Raw genomic sequence first — 19,432 nt, forward strand, 5'->3', positions numbered from 1 at the left:
GAAGAAACCAGAAAATATTCCTGTTTAACAAGCCGGAATCAGAGAATTTTGACTTTTTTTCTCAAAACATTACTCAAACTGTTTAAACATTGGTTTTCTGTTGGTTGGCTTTTGGTTGGTTTTGTTAATTGGTTGGTGGGTTGGTTGGTTGGAAGAGCCAAGTCTTCTGAGGTTCAATGATCAGTCCTAAGCTGCAGCAGAGTTTTATTCATTATAGTTCAAGACAATGTTCAAAAAGTAATTTAGAATGAAAAAATGTACTCTTGAATTTCACCCTGGCCGGCCATTTTTGACCCATGTCTGTAAGTTTCAGTTAGATGTGTAAACAATTCATTTTTTACATATCAAGACATGAAACTGAATCCATCCATCCATCCATCGTCTTCCGCTTATCCGGGGTGTGGTCGCGGGGGCAGCAAGCTAAGGAGGGTCTTCCAGACGTCCTTCTCCCCAGCAACACTTTCCAGCTCCTCCTGGGGAACCCGAGGCGTTCCCAGGCCAGACAAGATATGTAATCCCTCCAGTGTGTTCTGGGTCTACCCCAGGGCCTCTGAAACTGAATATAAAAACAAAATAATTATTTCTTAAATACCCATGGTGATGACATAATTTTATTGAAAATATATTACAAAGAAGGCTATAGGGTGGTGAGGTGGCTAGCACTGTCGCCTCACAGCAAGAGGGCCCCGGATTCAATTCTTCTTGTGTGGAGTTTGCATGTTCTCCCCGTGTCAGCATGGGTTCTCTCCGGGTTCTCCGGCTTCCTCCCACGGTCCAAAGACATGCAGCTTAGGTTAATTTAAGACTATTAATTGCCTGTAGGTGTGGATGTGAGCGTGAATGGTTGTCCTTCTATATATTTTAGCCCAGCGATAGTCTGGCGTCCTGTCCAGGGTGTAACCTGGACAGGATGAGCGGTAACCGATAATGACGAATGGAAGATATTACAAAGAAAGATTCCTGTACTTATTTTATGGTTTGTTGTTTGTTTGAAATAATGAAAGTAAAACTAAAAAATCATTAATTCACATCATGTAAATATTTTTTGATAAATGAATATCAATAATAGAAATGAAAAATAATTAGTTTTTGTATGCCATGTCACATACTGATGTGTAAAAGCTACAACAAAGCTCGTCATAGCTTTTTTAAGCACATTTAGACAAAGTCAGCTCAGACTACAATATCTTACATGACAGAAACATATTTTAACACCATGTTGCACTACTACTTAAAGTACTTACTACTACTAATATGTTTTTATTAACGTTGATGTCCGCTTTCCAAGCTCTCAGCCAAACACCCATTCCCATGTGCTTCCTATTTAAACATGGGGAACATTTATTTTACATAACCCCAGGCCCAAGGTCTTCAAGTAAACACTGCTCACATATTCTCTTTTAATACAAAGTTAAGTGAAAACAAATCTGAATAATTTGTGCCTCAGTATAAAGAGAACATGAACATGCATGGAAATGCAGTGCATTTATTAGTGTAGCTGAAAGCCTTTAACCTACTTAAAACCCCGCTCTTTGCTCGTCTTCTTTAAATGCTCATGCGTTAGGTTCTAAACAAAAGTTCACCTGATGTGTCACGGTTGGTGTGTGGACCCAAGAGCAGTACGACGAGGAGACAGATAAAGTTCTGGAGCTTTATTTGAAGCTGAGCACACAGCAGACAGACAGGCAGGATATGACTCACAGTGGGAAACAGGCAGGGGATCAGGCAGACGGAAACCAGAGGAAGCGGAGGCTAAACTCGTGGTCTGGGACAGAAGGCTGAGACGTTGACCGGGGCACAGGCAAGGCAGGGAAGTCCAGACAGGCAGGGTCGGCAACGGGAAATCAGTCCACGGGAAATTGCTGGAAAGTGTAGCATGAATACAACGAACGATCTGGCAGCGAGTGTGTGACTGACTGGGGTTTAAATACTGCAGGGTGTAGGTGCAGCAGAGTGAGCAGGTGAGAGGGAGTATGGAGCTACTGACAGTATTGAGGAAGAACTGTGACATGATGATACAGAAATCAGAGGCCAGACCCGTCCAATGTATTTATTTTGACAGCAACGAGGAAATTCGTAAATTCTGCAAATTCAACCATATAATACATTTATTATTATTCCATGGACTGACATCTTGTACATAGACCAATATCTGTTTATTTGTTTCCACTATAAGATACCTCAGTGGTTCCCAACAACGGGGCGCAAGTCAAATCTGAGGGGTCAAGGCATGATTAACAGAAGCAGAGACAGTAGAAGAATGTATGACTTCCTCTTTCTAAACACATTACCCCTTTTTATGGCAGCTTGGACAATGGCCCTTTGCTTTAAACTATGATGCTCTAGGTACCCCTCTAGCATCAGTTTAGCATGTGTCAATTTACGCTAATTAAGTGCATTCGCAATTCGTTAGGCAACAAATCTAGTTGGTTAAGTTTAGGAAAAGGTCGTAGAGAGTAACTAAGTTTAGTTAGTTTCATAGTGGAGACTAATAGCTCTGCAAGGCTTGAGGTTTTTTACCAATCCACTACATCCTCCCTTTATCGCTCTATATGCAATTGAACCTGCCTCACCGCCGCAATTACTGCTGCCGCGTAGAGCATCGTAGTTTGACGGGTAGGGCCATTTGACCAAGCTATGCTGGTTGCAACAGGTGATGAGCGATTGCAAAAGGACTGGATATCGCTAACTAAAATGGGTTAGGGACCACCAATATTAAATGAGGGGTCTTTGTCTTGTTCTAATATTTTTTAGGCTTCGTGTTCCCTTGGTTTTTCCTGTGTCTTGGGCTTGTCCCATGTGGGTCTTTTTCTCAGTGTCAGCTTCAACAGTCGAAATTACAGGACCTTATTATTAAGATTGTCTGCAGTGCTCAGCACTAGGTCTGGTAGCAGTGGGACTAACAGAACATTCTTTTTCACATCCAAATCACATATCTAACATGTTATGTGGCCTGTTGACATGTGATAGATTAGTCAGGGGAGATTAACTGTTCCCTGTTGTCATGAGCCATCATCCATTTCTTGTCAGCTCAAAGCTCCAACAGCAGCATTTTCATGTTACCAAGTGAACATGTTTTAATCACAAGTGCTGTCACTCGATTGGAGCAATTTCCTGTGGCTCTGTAAAGTATGAGGTTGCAAAGTAATTGAATTTGGGCCATAATTAAAAAGTGCAAGGAGCCATGTGATCTCTCCCCCCTATGCCTTTCATCTTTGTAATAGCGTTGCAGTTTACGTCTGAGAAGCAAAGTTTTCATCTCTGAAATTAGTAATTTATAGTGGTCTTCCATGCTTTATGTGCTGTGTAAGGTACAGCAGAAGCCTTATTAATTGGATTCGTAGTTTAATTTGACAGCAATGGGAGGAAAACACAAATGAGTTGAGGATCAGTCGTGGAGCTGGCTAGGAAGATGGGCAGCAAAAACTGCATTTATGAAATGGTTATCAGATGGGATATGAGTTTAATGTGAACACTTACTATTGTATCAAAGGCAGCTTTACATGTGAATAAAATGGTACGTTCAAATTTATTTGTGAGGAGGAATTATTGGGTTAGCTTCTTACCCATCCCTCTCTACAAGCACAGTTAACATTCCCATGGTTCTGGAAGCCCAGAGCTGTGATATTTCCCACCTCACAATTGCAGTGATATTTCAATCAGCACGACATCATAAGGGAGCACTGCAACTGTAGAGTTGTGACCTCTGAATTATTCATAACACTGGTGGTATGGGGAGGATAACACAGACTCAAAGAGTCAACGAGAGGTACTAAGCATGATAGAGGGAAGAAGCAATGTAACAGATTGCAGAGATAATGGAGGGAACTATAGGAAATTAAATTGGATGATAAAGGGGAAAAAGACAGAGTAAGCAGCTACAGTGATGAATAGCACTAAAAATGGTTGGAATAGCTGTCGACTTGTTGTACTGCTCTCTTCTGATGTTCCTCGGGAGGACTGTGCAATGCTTGCACTGTTGGCTGTTTGTGCGCTGGTGATATGTGAAGATGCTTCTGCTGCATTCAGAGTAAGTAGCTATGAATAACTGAGTCAGCAGGGAGGGGGAAAACATTGAGTCAACTGGGCTGTTGCTTTGACCATAAAGCAAAGGGTATTTTTGTGTTGTTGTCACTGCTACCGCTTTACTTCGGGGGGCCTTTCCTTTGATCCGACAGCCCATCATTACGAAACCACAATATTCCAATTGGACCGAGAGCCCATTTGTCCAATAGCCCATTATTCCTGAAACAAACGCCCATTGTTTCCTTCAACAAACTGAAGCACATGGGTAATTATTATGTGCCCCTTATTGGCTTACCCTGATTACCCTAATCTTAACAAATCTCACTCCTCATGCCTAAACAGAAGTTTATTTTAAGAATAATGGGCCTTTGGAACAATTGGTGTAAGTTTTGGGATAAAAGGATGTCGGATGTTTTTCGGGCTACTGGGGCTTTGAGTTGTCACGGACAATCACATCTTGTTATTACTTCTAATTCAACTTCAGTTTCATCTCATTTTTTCCTTATCAATTTTTGGGCCTAGCATAATACATCAAGAGATCAAACTATTTGTCACCATATGCTAGCACATAGCTTATTGGTCATGCAATTAGCTTACTTCTAACCACATCGTTTTAGGGTTTGAGAGCATGCTACTTAGCTAAATTAAACTAATACAATTAACTATTTCTGTCGATCATCAAGTATGCATCAGAAACATAAGTAAGCACCAATAGCTTTGTCTGTCTGTGTAGATCACCCTCCATGGCTAACTGTCTCAAGTGTTGGCTCTTTGAGAAAAATTTGAGCTGAGTGGCAGCCAGTCGCTCAGATAAGCTTATCTAGCAATAGTCAGTATAGCCCCATTGTGAGATGACTGTTTTAGAGAACTTAAGGTTAGTTATCCTGTAGCCCCTGTACACTGATAACATGAATGGGCTGTCTCACCAGAGGCGCCCACCTTAAAGAAAAAGTGGGCTTATCTTGAATGTTGAATGACCTTCAATCCCTTTTTTATTGGAGACAAGGCGCTCTGCCGTGATGGCTTGCTCCACAGACTTCTGAGGATAATGATGATAGAGCATTCCCATACTGAGACGCCTAACTTGTGTTTTCAGAGAACAGGAGTTTCAGGATAAGTAACCCGATGTTGTCTCTTTGAGTTGATTGACAAATAAAAAGGCAAAGCTCTGTAAATTGAGCCAGACTGGCCAGTCATGACAGAGCAGTGGATAACCATGATACTAATATGGACACATCATCTAATTCAACCTCAGCGTGTGTGAACTCAAAAACTGTGTACTGAAGTTAGACAGGGATGTATTCATAAGTTCTGATCAATTTATAGCTACTTTAGTAACAGACACTAATCAACAAACTAGTAAGAAGCCAGCTGGTCAGTTTAGTGCAGAATCAAACAGAATGTAACATTTGTTTATTTATTTTTTTAAATCAGTGTTGCCGGCCCACACATGGTCGGGCCAAAGTTAAAACCTCCCGCTCCTCCAGATGGCCAGACTGCCAATGAATCTTGAGGCTTCTTCTCTCTCAGTGGCACAATTAAATGCTGCTTTTTTATTTTAATCCTCTGATCATTTTAAAGTCGTTACTGAAGCCGGCAAAACCTGGCGAGTGATGTCAAGGGTGCAGATGGGCGGTCAACTGAAGCAACCTGCCAATCGACAGTGGCTCAATTAATTTAGAGCTGTTCTGGTTTCCAAAGTTCTGTCAGTTTTCCTCAACGATTCCTCAAGGATTCAAGGGTAACTCATTGTCATGCGCAACACAGGGTTGCACAACAGTATGCAGTTGAAGCCTATTTGCTACAAGAGAAAAACATGACAAACAACAGTACAGAAAGAGAAGTGCATTCCTGTGCTTTTTTAAAAAACTTCGATAAGGAGGAATGTAAACGGCATCGACAAAGCAATTCTCTGGGCAATATGGCCGACATCTTAACATTGAAAATTCAACATCAAACATCGTAGACGAGCACAAAGCCTCAGGGATGTAAACAGAATCCGCCACCTCTCGTTTCAATGGAGTCCTTCACTCTCCTGTGGTCCGCCAGTCAAATGCAGGTTGATCCTGGATGCCACGTTGGAGCCAGGTCTCTGTAAAAGTCATCGACCTCCCATTGCTCGGTTAGGGATTGCCTTCGGTCCTAGCTAGGTTAGCTTAGCTTCCATGTCAGCTCTCTTCCTCGACTCTGCTTTCAGTGGCGTTTGGGCGGATAGGTCTTTCTGGGTGGTCAGCTGTTGGCGGTAATCGACTCAAGGTCAGCTGCCAAAGAAATTATCCAATCCCCACACTCCCCCCTAAAATGTTGATAACTGTATTCTGTCATATGCCATTATTTCTACAGTAATAAAGTCGTAAAGACAACAAATTAAGACGATAATGTAGCAAAATTCAAGGGAGCTACCAGCAGCAGCGTTTATATGCTCTGCCGTTGTCATCTTCTGCAGCCCCTACCCATTATGCTATGTTCCACTCAGACAGTTTATTCATGATGGAATGTTCAACAGTAGAAGCCAAAGACCTCATCTCATTACAGGACTTTCTCAAGCAATGAACATCACATCTGATACACCACTCACTCAAGACAATAGCTATATCTATTAGAAAAACCTTCAGAGCTGGACGCCGGTGCTCACAAAATGGAAACAGGGTTTTTATCGCAGACCTGTCATTCTTTTGAGGCATTGCAAGTTCATGTAATACTGAGACATCAAGGTCATCTATATCTATCAGTCTTGGCATTGCCTTCACTGTTCATTTCTTACTTTCTATTAAAACGTCTTTCATATCGCGCTGTGATCAAAGCCCTTGGCGCTGTGATCAAAGCCCTTATGGCCAGCAAATACAATATCAGCTTGACCTCTACTAATGTGTAGCAGAATTTCATTCAGTTTGTATTTAAAACTCATATTTAAGTTTAGCATTCCAATCTAATGACCATCTGTGAAAGTGAATTTCAACCCTGTTGATATGCTTCTTATTGTTAGGATTAGATGGTTTGTGTGAAGGTTTTCAAAAATGCAGATGGAAATATGAAACAATTAAATATTTTTTCTGTACTTTGAAGGTCGTATTTCAGTCAATAGGAACATGACAAATTGGGGTTGTTGCTGAGTTTTTTCAACTATGTCCCTCTTACATTCCCAGCTCCATTTTTTCTGTGTGTACTATGGAGAAAACGGCAGCGTTTTGCAGGAAGGTCGCCACAAACTCCCAGTTCGTAATAATGCAAATATATAACTATTGCAATACTTTCATCAGGGTCATAGGCTCCTTCACCAATGTGTTACCTGTAGGCAATAGATAGTGAATTATCAGGCATCTATATGAATGAAAAGCATCAAGATTCCCAGGCCGTAGTAGAACAACCTTCTTCCTGTGATATAATAACATATCATCAAGTGAGCTATCAAGTGAGCTATTGCTTTCATAAAATGTTCATCAAGTAAAGCAATTTAAAGTATGAAAGTTATATACACATTCCAATTTGAATAGTTTTAATTGATTCATATTGATATGAACTAGAAAGTATGGGCTGGCTGCACATACACTGATACAAATGTTCTGTTGATTTTCTTAAAAAAATGAAGATGATTTTTGCATCATATCATTATGTAGTTCAAGCAAGACTTTTTATTGTAAAAACATTGCAATTTACCTTGCAAAAATTGGTTGGTATTACATAAATATATACCTTATTAAGAATAAAAAAGCCCAATTTTCTGTGTTTTGGACAAATGAAGATTAACTTCAAACTAGATATTTTCATGTAAAGATAAACAAAATGTATATCTATAATATTAAATATGGGATTATGCTTCATTTACATGCCCTATTTAAAAGTTTCACTCATTGTTTGCCTCTTTATGTACGTTATTTGTATATTGCCATTTATTGTGCAACCACTGAGAAACGGTCCAGTTTCAGTATGATGACTTTGATAACTGCCTGTTCTAAGCTTGACTTTATTCCTTAGGTGGAGGTGTGTTTCTTTGCACGGCAAGAAAGCGCTCCACTTCCTTCAGTCCATGAGTTTGGTTGCCAATAATTCTGGAGAGAGGTTCCACACTTTCGGCTATATCTCTCTTGTGTCAAGAGCAATCAGATAGTTTCTGAATCATGGTGCTGCAGAGGCCATGTGTTTCTGCTGCCTCTCTGCTTGCCTGCATTTTCTGTGTAGTTTTTTTTTACATTTTTGAACCTGCATGTTCTTTAGCAGGGGAAATTTTTCTGGAGATGGGCACTGCTCATTCTACTCCTCCACAAAAGTTAACCTTCAATGTTTCCATTTTGTAGTAGGTTATAAAAGCTTACTTTGATACTTGGTGTCTGTAACTTGTTAGTGATTCACCCCCGTGACCCCGTCGCTAAGCAACCATGACAACACAAGGAGTGATACTGAAATCTGAACCGAAATAGACGTCACAGCCGTGTTATGTGTTTTCATATACCATGGCTATGAACCAATCAGATTGCATGATTTGACCCACCCGTTTTTTCAATACAGCGTAAACAGTTCCAATACATTCACCTCTCTTCAAAGTGTTCATCTGTTGCACATAAATGAGTCAAAGTAAATGTAATGTTCCACATGTTGCACCACAGCAACTACGTTCTGTGTAAACCCACAGGAGCTACATTGATAGTCACCGTGCACTAGTATATTATGTTCATGTGCAAACTTTCACAACCGCCACCAGTGAGCACATCTGTGCTTTGAGATAATCTACTTGAGAGGCAAGTCAGCAACAGACCTAGCGTTCTAAAGGAAAGGTATTGAGTGAGTGAAATCCGAAACATTACAGCCCATGTGCAAAAGATGTGTTCAAACAGCCATCTACTGCAATTACTTGTCTTTCAATAACTGGAAGAGGCATATTCCCTGAGTTTGTATATTGGAGGGGGCTTGTCTCCCCATCACCACTGGCGATTACTACTGCTGGTCTTGGTTCACACCGAGCTTGGCTTTGCAATTTTTGTGCTTATGGTTTTCAGGGCATGTGAAATTGACACACTGACATGAATCCCTGGTTGACTCAGTTTTTCTTTCATCTGGGTTTGTTTATTTGGTCGGGGGTTGCTTTCATCCTCTTTAATTTGCTCTTGGCATTTTTGAGTCACAGAATAATTAGCTTAGTGCAGAAATGCCAGATAGCATGTATTCAGGTGTGACTCATATGAATATACAATAGGGTAGTGCTCGCCTTGAGTGCAGTCGCGAGTTTTGAGCTCGCGAAATCATGTAAAAGCCTCACGATTACTGTCGACTAAACCACTGTCCCCCCCGTTGATAGTGTTCACAAACTGCCATAATGAAATTGCTTTGTTATTTATTGTCTGCGAGGCACAAGTGTGATGGCACCAAACTTTGTGGTTTTCTTGAGAATGTATGTTTATTTTTCTCTTTTAACATTTTATTTTTATTTAAATCAGTTTGGGCCAGCATAGGGGGGGAAAAAAGATCTTTAAAGCTTATTTAATTCACTTTGGCTGAACAAACACTGAATTCTGCCAAAGACTTGTCCCCAATGCAAGTCGACCCAGTTTACCTCATCTCCCCTATCATTCCGGCTGAATTATGGTGGAACAGATTTTGCCTTCAACAGATAGCATTCAAATGTGTCCTGTTTAGTTTGGGGAAGTGGCACTCGTTCAGCCGTCAGGCTGTTGAATCTAATCTGCACTTCTCTTGACACATTGCGTGTGTTGTGCATTATGCCGTTTGACAGTCAAAATCAATGCGGCTTAAGTAGAGATCCCGATCCAGCTGCAAATCTCGGCAGTGCCCTCCACCATACCCCCGCCCCCTCCCACATCCATAACCCCTAGCGCCTGTATTGAAACTGAGTCGAGCGCAGCATCATTTTCAATCAATTTCATCTTTCGCCCATGAAAAAAACCCACTTCGATTCAAAACAGCCGGCGTGATCAAAACCAATGGCCGATGGCTCTTGGGGGTAAAAAAATGTCATTACCATGTAAAGCAGTTTCCATTTCAATCCTCCCCTTCCTTCAGTTTTACTGCAGATGAATTCAACAGGTTACTTGAACTTCTAAAATTGAAAACCATCTCCATTTTATTAACTTAGGCCTGGAGATGTGAGGTTAATGGCTCTGTCAATACCCTACACTGTAAATTGTTCATACCATACTCATTAAAGGTGGAGTTTTTTTTTCACCAGGTTTTGTCTTATGGAGGGCCAATGGAGATTTTGCAGATTTGACATTACCCAGGACTATTCGTTGTTCTGTCTGACCCTCCATGTGTCTATTTGTGATTTGTGATCACTTTTGGCACATCTCCGCAGCCACATCTCAAACTAATTAACTTTTGGCATTTTACAAATTGTTTTGAGTTGGACTAATTGCTGACAGAAACTCCCATATGCAGTTTAAGCTGATATCTCTGTGGTAGTATTTATTGCTGTTGTAGAGCATTGTGATTCATTCAGGATGAGTCTGAAACTTAATCGAGTTACATTCAGATGGATTCAAGAGACACAGTGTCAAGCTTTGTATGCTCGGCAGAAATATGAACAACATAAGCAATTTGAGCAAAACACACCCAAAGTTGCTGTTACCTTTGGCCAACTGCTGTGCTGAATGCAGGACCAGCTCAATTCCACTCCAGAGTGACCTTTATGTGCCACAGCGCCCCCTTAATGTTGAATTCAACTTAAATCATCTGTTTACCTTTTTCTTTTTCCTGAGAAATCCCAATTTGCTAGCTGTAATTATTTCCGGCCCAACAAACAGTGATGACAAACTAACCAACCAAAACAACATGTGATGGAAATCACTGAAGCAGAGCCAACGGACACTTTGGCGATGTTCTCAGAGTCGTCGTTTAATTCAATTTTTTCATATAAACATATTTATTTTGGAGGGGGGGGCTGCAATACTCCACAGGTGTTTTGTTAATAACGAAGACGGAGGAATTAATCAAACTGTCTGTTAATACCCACACAGACCTGAAAAGAGTTCTAATCAGCCAAAGTCAGGGTGATCACCAGTGTTGGTGTGCCACAGGTGTGCAGAGCCTACAAAATAGTTCTCAGGTGATTTGACGAACACTTAATCTAAACCCTGAAATGAAAACAACAAAGTCTTTTTTAATATACAAGGGAGTGCTTTTATTGATGCTTTTATTTTCTAGGTGGGTGATTATTTTCTCAATGACAGTAATTTGTCAGAGTCATGGAAAAGTAGCAGTCACCTTTAAATCATAATTTAAGTGTTTTTTTTAATACAGCTTGTCTAACAATTACACACACACATTCTTTTAGATCTACACATATGAGGACCTTTTAATAAATTCAGTTCCTCCATTAACCGCAAACAAAACCTTATTCCTGACCTAATCTTATCGGTAACCTGAGTATGTGTGGGGAAAAAAAGCTTGCAAGATGCCATCTGCTTTGAGGACAGAACACTGCACCAGCTTCACTCTGACAATGTGTCCAAACCGGCCTCCCAGCATTAGGGAAACATTACCACGATGAAAAAGAATACGCAACACACTTCTTCATGCATTGTTTGTCCTGATGGATGAGACTCAAAGCTAATGCAAACCAGATCCCACAAGACAAACAAGCCCTAATGCGGTTACGATATAAGCATCCTACGTGCTCCCTAACACACACACACACACACACACACACACACACACACACACACACACACACACACACACACACACACACACGTACACAAAATTAAAATTAAAAGCGCTACATTAGCTGAGCAGAGCACTAAGGGAGCATATGAATAGCATTATGAAAAGAGAATTGTCAATTGGCAGCAAAGATTAGTTGGCCTGAGCTGTTTTGTTTTTCTGAGGTGGAAAAAAATGAATGAAAAAAAAACGTTCCCGTCATGGGAGATGCTTCCACCAACCAGCAGTCTGAACAAAGGTCAGGTGATTTTAAATAACCAACAGGCCGTTAGGATACAAGGGACCATAACGACAATTATTAGCATCCGCATTTGGATTAGTCATGAATATCTAATTCCCGCATGAAGAGTCTTTATCATTCATTTTCATTTAATTTATTTATATACAGGAGCGCTGTGCCTTGCATGGTATACTGCTAATTAGGTTTAAATGTTTGAGTGATGTGTTCTGGCAGCTCTGCTCTGAGCCGCTGCTCAGTTAATCAGCCCTGTGAGCGCCAGCGCAGACAAAGCGTGATAAGACATGAGAATAATTCAGTAGTCCAGGAGACTTGTGTTCAGTTTTACAGTAGAGAGAGAGATCAGGTTAACGTTGATCATTTTAGATTGGATGCCGTACACCTCTGTCCATTTCATTATCGGAACATTCGGCATATTCGATGCCAAGCACGAGTTCCTTTGTTTACACTGTTGCCCCTCTAATATTCAAGAGTTTTCCCATCACCTGAGGTTTTATATTCAAAATGTAGCCCTTTCTTACATATTTATCTAGGTTTAAAGGGTATGTTTCATGTTCATTTTGAGGGTTCATACTTGTATGTTGGGCTTCTACTAAAACATGTTACATGCTTTAATGTTAAAAAAACACATTCTTTTTCCAAAACGGTCCGTCTGAATATACCTGTATTCACCCGCTGTCTGAAACGCTCCGTTTTAGTGCCTGTCTCTTTAAGACCCAGTTTCCAAAAAACAGCCCAGTCGGCTCTGATTGGTCTGCGTTCCCGGTCTTCCTTATCTGCGACACTGCAGTCGGTTATTCACTGGGGGAGTCAACTTAACGGAAGTTAACGACAATTCTACTGGTGAATGCAAAACTGTGACATCACAACGTTGGCGGCTCTTTTTAAAGGCACAGTTCCTGAATAAACATTTGTAAGCATTTCCCCTTGTATTGATCTTTCATTATTAGTAATAATTTTGTATTGATACTTTTATACTATACACTATTTGTATAGCACCTCGTCCTGCTTTATAGTCAAAAAAGTCTCACTTCCTACACTATGGGACCTTAAAGAATAAATCATGTTGCAGTGCATATGCTTGCATCACTTTTGCACACAGAGACAAACATTCCTGAGCAATATACAATCCCATAACCATCATGCTGAGCAGAAAGACCTTTTCATAGTGTGGGCCCTCAGCTGAGCTGATTCAGGAGGACCATCATTAAAGTTTATCAAAGAGACAGTGGCAGCCCTTATCTGGGGCTTCATTTCCTTTCTATTATGAGGTATGGCAGGTAGCAGGTCCCACTCTGTGTACCGTGGTGCTTTAACATCACTTCATATCTGGTCAACACCTCCTTCCACTCTGAGAGTGAGGGAGCAAAGAGGGTTTGGTGAAAGGAGGTGAGAGCAGTGAAAAGAAGTACGAACAGAGGGAAGCCAACACAACATTAAACAAAGCAAAAATACATAAGAAGGGAAGCTGGCAAAGGTAGTAATGCAAAGCCCGGTGAGCCCGAGCACAGACATTTGGGAAATCAGAAAAGCTCAGAGCCTGTTTGTGTAGCGGGGCCTTGTGTGTGTGCATATGTGAATTTATGTTTGCTGTACTCTTACTAACAAAATTCTACCCAAACAAAACACAGAATAAACCCCAGAATAGACCCGGTGCAGACAGTTTCCCGTCTCCCAGCGCACTTGTCGTAATCGAAAGGCAGAGACCTGCTAAGATCTGTGAGAATAATGTCAACACCTGTCTGTGGCTGGTGAGAGCCTTTACAAACTAGTGACATTGTTCTAATTTGATGCTCTTAATAATGTTATTTCACTTCTACGAGATAATCGAGATTATTAAATGTGTGCATCTTGGGAAGTCAGAAAACTCTTTTGGATGTTAAATGCAAATAGACAGTATCTCCTACATTCCTGTTGTGAACAATGTATCAAGTTTATGCAGATGAAGTTTGTCTTCCAAAAAATAATCTTCCAAATGGCAAACATTCTGATAGGGAGATTATTTTTCTAAACTTTTGAAATTCTAAATCAATGTGAAATGCACAACGAACAATACTCTTACTACAAGAAAACGTGTGTGTCTACAAAGAAACATTTTTGTGAACTCCTAAGAAACATAAAATGTATCGGATCTAGCAAATTGGGGTTGAGTCTTCTACCCAGGTCTAGGTGATAACTGTGTCTGTTTTTATCCTGCATTTGGCCCTGTGCAGGTAAAGTATAGCGTGCATAGACAGTATATAAGAAGTAGATGTTTCCACTGAAGTTTGGCATGTTACCCATCACCATCTTGGTGACCATTTTTTGACCACATGTTGGAGCTGGAGAGGAGCAACGCCCAGCATGGGCAGGTACTGTTTCCAGCTAGTGCTAGCTTGCTAGATTGATTAGCACAGTGCAACTGTAATTCAATTTCAACTATGATATTAATTGGAATACTTATTTTGGCTGGAGAAAAAGAAAGCCTTGTTTGTAATGTAAATGAAAAACAGTTGTAGGAAGCAGGATTGATGTGAGCAATGAGCCATCTTTTGTTGAGTGCCGAGTTTATTATTTCTCTGTGGGTGTGTCGCTATCAGCTAATCCTTTTACACATTGCTATTGAACTCATTAGATTTTTATTTTTTTTCTTGTTTCTATGTTGGATTACATAAATGAATAAAAAAATAAATTACATATATCAATTCAGTTTTACAAAATGTTTCATATAGTAGAAATGTTTTTTTTTATTCACAGTACATTTATAGTACACCATCGTGATGTGTTGTAATTTCAAACTGTCAAAAGATGTTCTATTTTTTAATCTGAGATGTTGGTTTGACACAACTGTCCAAACTGCAAGCTACTAATTAAAACAGAGGTGCAACAGCATGAAAGCATGGACGGCAGATCTTAAATGGCAAAACAAAGTTCTGTTGAAATGTGCAACGATGCATGAGCTACTGCGGTGGAACTTGCATTCAAGCACACAGTATGTTATTGAGTGTTTGTTTGTATACTTTAATCATCAGCTATTGTTGCCCTGTGTGTACGGCATTCTGAAATGTAATTAGGGAAGTAATTCATTTGCTATATGTGGAGTCGGTGTAAAAACGAAGGGATGGGCAAAAGACAGGGGGAGGGGAGAGTGGCAGAGAGAGAGAGAGAGGGAGATAGATTGTTGATGAGCTCGGAGCCAAAGAGAAAACAGCACAATTTGCATAATAAAATTAGGGACAGTTAAACTACATGAAGACAGCCGCTGGTTGAGGGAGGACAGCATTCACCGCAGGACTGCAGCTCGCAAACACACAAGAACTTGACCCGAGTGTGTCTCTCGACCGCACACCTGCTGCAGTGGTGGCTTCAAATTGCAGTCCGACTCCACACCAGCCAAAAGCTCTCAAGTGAGACACCAACCTCGCACCTGACCACCTCCACTAGACCCAGGGAGCCTGGGGTGGGCTCAAAGGGGGGGCCATGCATCAACAGACAAAGGAAGAAGGGGACCTTCCCAAAATGGAAGGGAACGTGGGAGCCCCCATGATGGCTTCCGCCCAAGCCCTGGAAAGTCCCTCCTCCGAGGCTTTGGGCGCTCAGACGGAGCAGGCCCGGACTGCCCAGGCCACACTGACCCCAGACCCCCGCAGCGCATGCGGGTGTTTGTATCAGCCGTGGTGTCTGCTCGTCGCACTGATCCTACTCCTGCTTTCTCTCCTTGGCAGCTGGGCAGTGGTCCACCTCACCCTGGGGACCCACGGAAGATCACCCTTCCGGCTCTCAGCCAGCTACGATCAGCGGGTTCCACTGGATGACATGGCCACCATCGAGCCCCACTTCACCACCAACTGCACCATGGGTAAGTTGGCACAGCCGTGCCGTTCTGTTCAGAAATGATGATGTTGCTCTGTTTTTATGAGTTATTTTATGTGTGAGAACTATTGATGATTTTGTTTAATGTAACATTTTGTTGGAAACTGTTGAAAGTGGCCATTTAAAAAGACTAGAAATAAGCTTCTGAAATTTGATTAATATGGCTGATTCAATTTCCTCCGAGCTCAATGCCGAAGCACAGCAACCCTCACCTAAACATTTCAAGTGTGCGTTATCGAGGAAATATGGATAACATCCTTGTTTCCTCTGATGTTTGGGAGGCAAAGACGTGTAAAATTTCACACCAAGCAGTTGCTGTTTTAAAGGAATAGATAATGTTTATGTTTAAAAAATATCCAGATGTGTATGCCATCATTTTTTCGAGCAGCTACATGTTGCAACAGTCATGTTTTTCTAAATGTGAGTGTAGTTTGAAGATGCTTAATTTCAGGCTTCTGTAAGAAAAGTTCACCGACTTGTTTACCAGACCATGTTAGTCTGCTGAGCTCACATAAAACGGAATTAAAAAGTAAAGGATGACCAAGAGAAGGGCTCCTCCATTAGCACAGTAAATTAAATCTTAAAATTGGCAGTAGCACTTAAACGAGATCCCTACATTGATAGAAGAAGCTTACACAACGCTGTCCTCACAAACCTACTTTATTTTTTCTGTACTCAGATATTTTACTCAAGCAAAAAATAGCAACATACCACAGTATATTAATATTCTGTTGCAATTAAAAATCCTGCACTTTAAGTATTAACATCAATAAATTAAAAAGTAATTGGATGAGACTAAGAATAAGTGTTTTATCAAGTTTTAATCCCACCAGCATTTGCTCGTTACAGTTTAAGAAATATCAATATCAATGGATTTTTTTTGCATATATTGTCTGTTGGTAAGAATGATCTTAAAGTACCAAAGCACTTTAAGTATTACTCAGTAGTTGTTTAAGGTTGCATAACATGGAAATACTTGAGTAAAGAACAATACAACATAATTGTACTTGTACAGAGGCGTCTCAGTATGAACTGTGATTTATGTTACTCAGATATTGAACAGAAGCCAACCGTCTCATGCAAATTAAATGATATTTAGGATGATGAGACGATAGACTTGCATAGATTATGATCTGGATCAAAACTATCAGTATATATCCTTAGAGTGATTCACTTGTTATTTGTGGTTCCCAAAAAACTGTTCTCATAGTCATTCATCAGAGAGCATGAAGCCTTAATCCGGCCCTATTATGCTATTTTCCGGGTGCACATTTATATCTCAAGTTCCAGTTACAACATGTTTACATGCGTTAATGCTCATAATCCGCCTTGTTTTTCTCATCCTGGCTGTCCTGCAGCACCTCTTCTCACCCTCTCTCTGAAATGCTCCGTTGTAGCGCTTGCTCCTCCCTCCAGAAAGCAAAGGCTGCCCTGATTTGTCAGCTAGCCCGCTCTGCTGTGATTGGTCAACATTTTACATTTCCAAAAACTCTTCCTCCGAGCTTCAGCTCCGTCTCTCTCTTTTGTTGTTTGAGGGCGGGCCAAACTAGCCGGAAGGAGTTTAACGTCACTTCCGTAACATTGAGACCTCATAAAGTTACGGAAGTGAAGGAGAGAATTCAGTGGAGCCGTTTCAGGGAGCTCAGGAGCTTCTGAGGGGGAGGGTAACTCCTTTTAGGCGTGGACTTCAGGGCCACTTTAAGAAAGGAATGGCTTAGTTTGTTTCTCCTGTTTGTCGGTTGGTGAACTAAGGACGTCCTACTGCACACAGCGGACACCTTGAAATATTTTCAACTTATGTGAACAATTGTTCTCCTGTCACAAATTATCATCCTCTGTTGCCTTGATTTCTGGCCAGAGATCTTTGGCGGATCACTATGACAAAAGACTGGCAGATGGACCAGCACTGTGCACAACAGCTTCAAAGTCCACTCTCTTTCATTCCTTTTCATGCTACATAAAAAGGAAGTTAGTGGGCTGGGAGACAGACCTTCAGTTTCCAAAGCTATAGTAATAATAATAATAATAATTGATTGTACTTGTATAGCGCTTTTCTAGTCTTCCGACCACTCAAAGCGCTTTGACATTACCAATCAATCACCCATTCACACCCATTCATACACTGATGACAGGAGCCACCATGCAAGGTGCCACCTGCACATCAGAACCCTAACTAACATTCATACACATACATACACCACAGGAACAGCCTGCGGGAGCAATTTGGGGTTAAGTGTCTTGCCCAAGGACACACCGGCATGGACTGCCGGAGCCAGGGATCGAACCGCCGATCCTCTGATTGGAGGACGACCCTGCTCTCCACTGAGCCACAGCCGCCCAGATTCAGCCAAAACAAGAGGTCTGATCCCGGGGGGAATTGCCCAGACCCCCCACTGGATCAGTAAACCTTCTGTTGCAGCCAGTACACAGGTTAGACCCAGCGCTCCACCAGCCCACTGTGACCCCCTGATGCTTGGGTTGTGCGAGCCTAAAATACGAGTAGTTTTTAGTTTCTGCCCGATTGAAACCAATAAAAAAAATATTTATATGTACCCCGTCAGTTCTCTCATGTTGGACTGAGTCCAGACGGGACGCTAGAGTGACTGACTATCGCCTCTCTAAGTACAAGTGGTATTGCAAGACAGGCCCGGTTTGAGCTAGCTGGTTAGCATGCTTATTTGAATAGATATCTCTGCGATACAATATAGACATATTTGACATAAAGTAAACACTGTAACCTCCTTTCTTTTATATTTTAAACAGACTTATTGGCCAGATCTTTAACATTGAACGTTAAAAACCATTCGGATTATCTTAACAAAAAAAGAATGTCACAAAGGCCTGTCATTAAATTCAGAGAGATGCACACAGAGTCTCTTTGAGCCCTGCTAGAATGAAATGTTGTTTATGCTCTGTCAATATTTGACTCCGGATGAACAAGGAGCACCGCTCAACAGGAAGGATTTGTTTAGCTCTAATTCTTCAAATTTACGGTTGAAATGGACATTTTGGACTTGAGGTCAGGTCAGGGGAGTTAGTCCCAGGAAACAATTCATCATTTGATCCAGCTGAGTTCCTCACAGCTGGCCCACACTGGCAACAAATCAGCAACACCTGACTCCCCCATTACATTATCTGGATTTGGTTGTCAAATATGTTAAAGTGTGTGTGTGTCCGTGACAGAGAGAAAGAGGAAGTGAGTGAAAGAGATGTTGAAAAAGACAAGGAGAGGGAAACTCAGCACACAAGCCCACACATTTCATATTTCTTATACCCTAACTCTCAACTCTGCGTTCCTAACTTTAAATCCTGATTTAACCTGGGATTTCTTTTTAAAATATATCCTGGCCTCAAAGTGCTTCTTGGAGTCTATTCCCCAAATTGTCTCCAGAATGAAGTTGCAGGAGATAAGCCTCTGATAGAAGTGCAAAATAAAGAAAGACCTCAAAAAAATAACTGAAAATCACAAAGGAATCAATATTATATCACTGATTCTCTCTATTTCTGCCGTTAGTATTGCTCATTCAAACCCAGCCATGGTTGAGCCGTGTCTAATTGTTCTCGGCTCCGGGCTCACTGTGTTCCTCTCGTCCATTGCAGCATGTAAGCTGTGGCTGGTAGAGAGGGAAAAAAAGGACGCAT

At 41.1% G+C, this 19,432-nt stretch overlaps 1 protein-coding gene across 1 annotated transcript in view; it reads left to right on the forward strand.

The window, feature by feature from the left end:
• Nucleotides 1-19,432, forward strand: part of alk (ALK receptor tyrosine kinase) — a 367,814-nt gene that overhangs the window by 262,939 nt on the left and 85,443 nt on the right. Inside the window, 1 exon segment of the mRNA XM_054614353.1 lies at nucleotides 15,643-15,776. Coding sequence (XP_054470328.1) covers nucleotides 15,643-15,776 — 134 coding nt within the window.

The sequence above is a fragment of the Anoplopoma fimbria genome, chromosome 15, assembly GCF_027596085.1.
Source record: "Anoplopoma fimbria isolate UVic2021 breed Golden Eagle Sablefish chromosome 15, Afim_UVic_2022, whole genome shotgun sequence".
NCBI classification, from domain to species: Eukaryota; Metazoa; Chordata; class Actinopteri; order Perciformes; family Anoplopomatidae; genus Anoplopoma; species Anoplopoma fimbria.